Source organism: Solanum stenotomum, chromosome 12 (assembly GCF_019186545.1).
Source record: "Solanum stenotomum isolate F172 chromosome 12, ASM1918654v1, whole genome shotgun sequence".
In the NCBI taxonomy this organism is placed as follows: domain Eukaryota; kingdom Viridiplantae; phylum Streptophyta; class Magnoliopsida; order Solanales; family Solanaceae; genus Solanum; species Solanum stenotomum.
Genome location: NC_064293.1, coordinates 4,213,289 through 4,217,833, shown reverse-complemented (window position 1 = coordinate 4,217,833; position 4,545 = coordinate 4,213,289). Strand labels below are relative to the sequence as shown.

Genomic DNA, 4,545 nt, shown 5'->3' with positions numbered 1-4,545 from the left:
GCTTAGTTAAGTCAAGCAAGCAACTCACTTATTTTATTTCATTTTCTAATTATTAAACCCTTTTCTTCAACTTAGCACTTAACTTTCAACTTTAAGCTCAATTACCACCTTACTACCTCTAGTTTAAATACTTTCGTCGGAGTTAACTTGCAGTACACATGCTGAGAGATTCAAGGCGTTACATCACCTTCCGAGCTAGTTTAAACCAACACTAATCATATAAGATGCACTCTCCCTCACCTATACTATTAGGCTATGTCAAGTATCACATGAATAGAACTAGCATACACATAATACAAGTTGTTACATCATTCCCCTCTTAAAAACATTCGTCCTCGAATGTTAGCATGGGTCTCCAGCCCAAACAAGTTCAAGCCTAGGTTAGTGCTACTATTAATCAGATAATACATATAAACTTATACTTACTTGTCAGCGTCTAGACTAAGCATTTCCATATTTCTCATGGATCTGAAAGAGATGAGGATACTTCAATTTCATTGCTTCTTTTGCTTCCCATGTAACTTCTTCTACTTGTTGGTTCCTACATAATACTTTTACAGAAGCTACTTCTTTATTTCCTAACTTCCTAAGTTGTCGATCCAGAATTGCAATGGGTACTCCTTCATAAGTGAGATCTCCCGTAACCTGTACATCTTCAGTAGGAGTAATACGAGATGGGTCACCTATGCATTTTTGAAGCATCGAGACATGAAACACCGGATGAACTGATGAAAGCTCTTGTGGTAGCTTTAACTCATAGGCTAGTTGGCCAACTCTTCGAATAATCTTATATGGCCCTATATATGGGGGTCTCAACTTCCCTTTTTTACCAAACCTCATTACCCCTTTCATTGGAGACACCTTTAAGAACACCCAATCCCCTATTGAAAATTCTAGTCCTCTTCTTCTAACATCCGCATATGATTTGTGTCGACTTTGAGCAGTTGTTAATTGTTGTTGTATCACCTAAACTTTTTCCATAGCTTGATAACAAGATCTGGCCCAAATAAGGCAGTTTCACCTTTTTCGAACCAGCCAATTAGGGATCTACATTCCTACCATATAAAGCTTCATAAGGTGTCATTTTAATACTTGAATGGTAGCTATTGTTGTATGCAAACTAGATCAATGGCAAATGATCATCCCAAATACCTTTGAAGTCCAATATACAAGCTCACAACATATCCTCAAGTGTTTGAATTGTACGCTCTGCTTGACCGTCTGTTTGAGGATGAAAGGTTGTACTTAAATTCACTTGTGTTCCTAAACTCTTCTGAAATAACTTCCAAATATTTGCAGTGAATTGAGCTCCCCTATCCGATATAATAGAGATTGGCACTCCATGTAGACGAACTATCTCTTTAATATACAACCTCGCATATTCTTCAATTGTATAAGTAGTCTTGATCGGCAAGAAGTGCGCTGATTTAATCCGTCTATCAACAATTACCCATATAGAATCAAACTTCCAAAATGAACGAGGCAAACCAATGACAAAATCCATGTTGATCATATCCCACTTCCAAATTGGAAGTTCTATACACTGCATATAACCTCCGGGCTTTTGGTGCTCTACTTTTACTTGTTGACAATTTGGACATTGAGCCACGAATTCCGCAATGTTGTTCTTCATGTCCCCCCACCAATACATTTCTTTCAAGTTATGATACATTTTAGTTGACCCCAGATGGACAAAATATCTTGAATGCTGCACTTCCATCATAATCTTTTTTCTTAATTAATCTACATTAGGTACACACAATCTGTTTTGACATCAAAGTACTCCCTTTTGCGTAAGCTCAAATGCGTTTGTCATACATGTTGTACATTCTCCTTAAGATTTAATAGAATAGGATCAGTGTGTTGCTTCTCTTTAACTTCCACTACTAATGAGGATTCTGCCGCATTTTGCACAATAACCCCTTCGTCTGGAGATTCAAGAAGATGAACCCCCAAGCTAGCTAGTTGGCATAGATCCTTAGTTATTCCTTGTCTTTCCACAGACTGCCCATAAGTGCTTGCCATTATTTTATAACTTAATGCATCAGCTACTACATTTGCTTTCCCGGGATGATACAAGATATCAATGTCATAATCTTTTAATAGCTCTAGCCATCTTCCCTTCCTCAGATTTAGGTCCTTTTGCTTAAAGATGTATTGCAAACTCTTGTGATCAGTGTATATGTCAACATGAACTCCATACAAGTAGTGGCGACATATCTTCAAAGCAAATACAACTGCTACTAGCTCTAGTTCATGAGTTGGATAATTTTTCTCATGTGGCCGCAGCTGCCTTGAGCCATAAGCTATTACTTTACCATGTTGCATCAATACACATCCTAGGCCTACCCCCGAAGCATCAAAATACACTGCATACCCTTCTGTTCCTTCTGGAAGTACCAATACTGGTGTAGAAGTTAATTTATTCCTCAGCTCTTGGAAGCTTCTTTCACATTCATCACTCCACTGAAACTTGGTTTCTTTGTCTGTTAGCTTTGTTAAGGGTACAACAATGGAAGAGAATCCTTCAACGAACCTTCTGTAATAACATGTCAATCCAACGAAACTACGGATCTCTGTAGGTGTTGTAGGTCTGGGCCAGTTTTTCACGGCTTCTATCTTCTGGTTATCAACCCTTATTCCTTCATCGGATACAATATGACCTAAGAATGCCACAGATTTTAACCAGAACTCACATTTAGAGAACGTTGCATACAACTTACGATCACGAAGAATTTGTAAAACTTGCCACAGGTGATTAGCATAGTCCTCTTCCGATCTTGAATACACCAAAATGTCATCTATGAATACTATCACAAACACATCTAAAAATGGCTTGAACACCCTATTCATCAAATCTATAAAAACTGCTGGTGCATTCGTTATCTCGAATGACATGACTAAAAACTCAAAATGACCATACCGTGTTCGGAAAGCTGTCTTGGGTATATATTTGTCTTTGACACTCACTTGGTGATAGCCCGACCTCATGTCGATTTTTGAAAAACACCTAACACCTTGTAACTGATCAAACAAATCATCAATTCTAGGGAGGGGATATTTGTTCTTAATCGTTACCTTATTCAACTGTCGGTAGTCGATACACATTCTTAACGACCCATCTTTCTTGCATACAAATAAAATTGGTGCTCCCCATGGGGACATACTACGTCTTATGAATCCTTATTCTAATAAGTCTTTTAATTGCTCTTTCAACTCCCATAATTTTGCTGGGGCCATTCTATATGGAGGGATGGATATAGGTTGAGTATCTGGAATCACATCAATACCAAACTCTACTTCTCGTTCTGGAGGCAAACCCAGAAGATCTTCAGGAAATTCATCGGGAAATTCATTTACCACTGGAATGGATTGAAGAGTTGGTGGCTCCACATCTATATTTTTCACTCTCACTAGATGACATATGTATCCTTTGGACATCATCTTCTTTGCCATAAGATAAGAAATAAACTTACCTCTTGGTGTCCCAATATTACCTTTCTATTCAAGGACGACCTCTTTTGGAAAATGGAAATGCAGCATCTTAGTTCGGCAATCTACCGTGGCATAACAAGAAGCTAACCAATTCATACCCATTATAACATCAAAATCCACCATTTCTAACTCAACAAGGTCAGCCAATGTATCACAATCACAAACAATTACAATGCAATTACGATAAACCCTTCTAGCTATAATAGACTCACAAATCGGTGTAGACACTTCAAATGGCTTCACTAATAATTCTGGTGTTCTTTTGAACTTTTCAGCAATCAATGGAGTAACATATGATAGTGTAGACCCCAGATCAATTAATACATATACATTATGTGAAAAGATGGACAATGTACCTGTAACCACATCTAGCGAGGCTTCCAAATTTTATCGATCCCCGAGAGCATATGTGTGATTCTGAACTCCAGTAGAACTAGTTGCTCCCTTAGCTCCTCTACCACGACCAGTAGGCATTTGTCTTCTACCTAAAGAAGGTGTTGATGATGAGGATGCGGCAACTGATCTAGTAGGTTATGCCACACCACCCACACCCCTATGAGGGTAATTTCTCATCATATGACTTGGTGTACAACACCAAAAACAAACATTTGTCCCAAACCGACATGCACCTAAATGATTTCTTCCACATTATTTACAAGACTGTTGAAGAGGTCTTGATTGGTTCATACTTCCATGCTCTTGGTACCCTGCTGTTCGTGAACCTTGGCTTTCACCTCTTTGCCCAAACTAATTACCCCTAGACTATTGAAACTGAGGTGGGGCACTAGTTGTAGAGTAGGAAGATGATGGCCTAGGCGGTCTATTAAAGAATTGAAGCATAAACTCACCTTGGGATGGTGTAAACTGCCCCATGGATCTGGACCTCTTTGAATGCCCTGTTTCTGACTCTTGTGTCCTTCTTCTTTGCCTTTGATCCTCCAACTTTTACGCAAAAGCTTGCATCCTTGCTATATCCATATCTTTATTCAACGAAGCAATGGTACAGTCTCTAACCAGATATAAATCTAATCTATCCACATATCGATGAAC

General features: G+C 38.6%; 1 protein-coding gene across 1 annotated transcript; it reads right to left on the bottom strand.

Moving 5' to 3' along the window:
- Positions 1-441: 441 nt before the first annotated feature.
- On the bottom strand, positions 442-1,633 carry LOC125847010 (uncharacterized). Its single transcript, XM_049526721.1, has 2 exons — positions 1,256-1,633; positions 442-966 (listed from the first exon to the last, which is right to left on the bottom strand). The coding sequence occupies exons 1-2, from the start codon at positions 1,631-1,633 to the stop codon at positions 442-444; spliced, it is 903 nt and encodes a 300-aa protein (XP_049382678.1).
- Between the last annotated feature and the right edge of the window lie 2,912 nt (positions 1,634-4,545).

What these genes read in the sequence shown, in the direction of transcription:
- LOC125847010 (XM_049526721.1), bottom strand. Translation starts at nt 1,633, where the DNA reads ATGAAGAACAACATTGCGGAATTCGTGGCTCAATGTCCAAATTGTCAA. An exon ending in AGAAGAGTTTAGGAACACAA is followed by an intron (nt 967 to 1,255) that starts GTGAATTTAAGT and finishes GAAAAAGTTTAG; the next exon opens with GTGATACAACAACAATTAAC.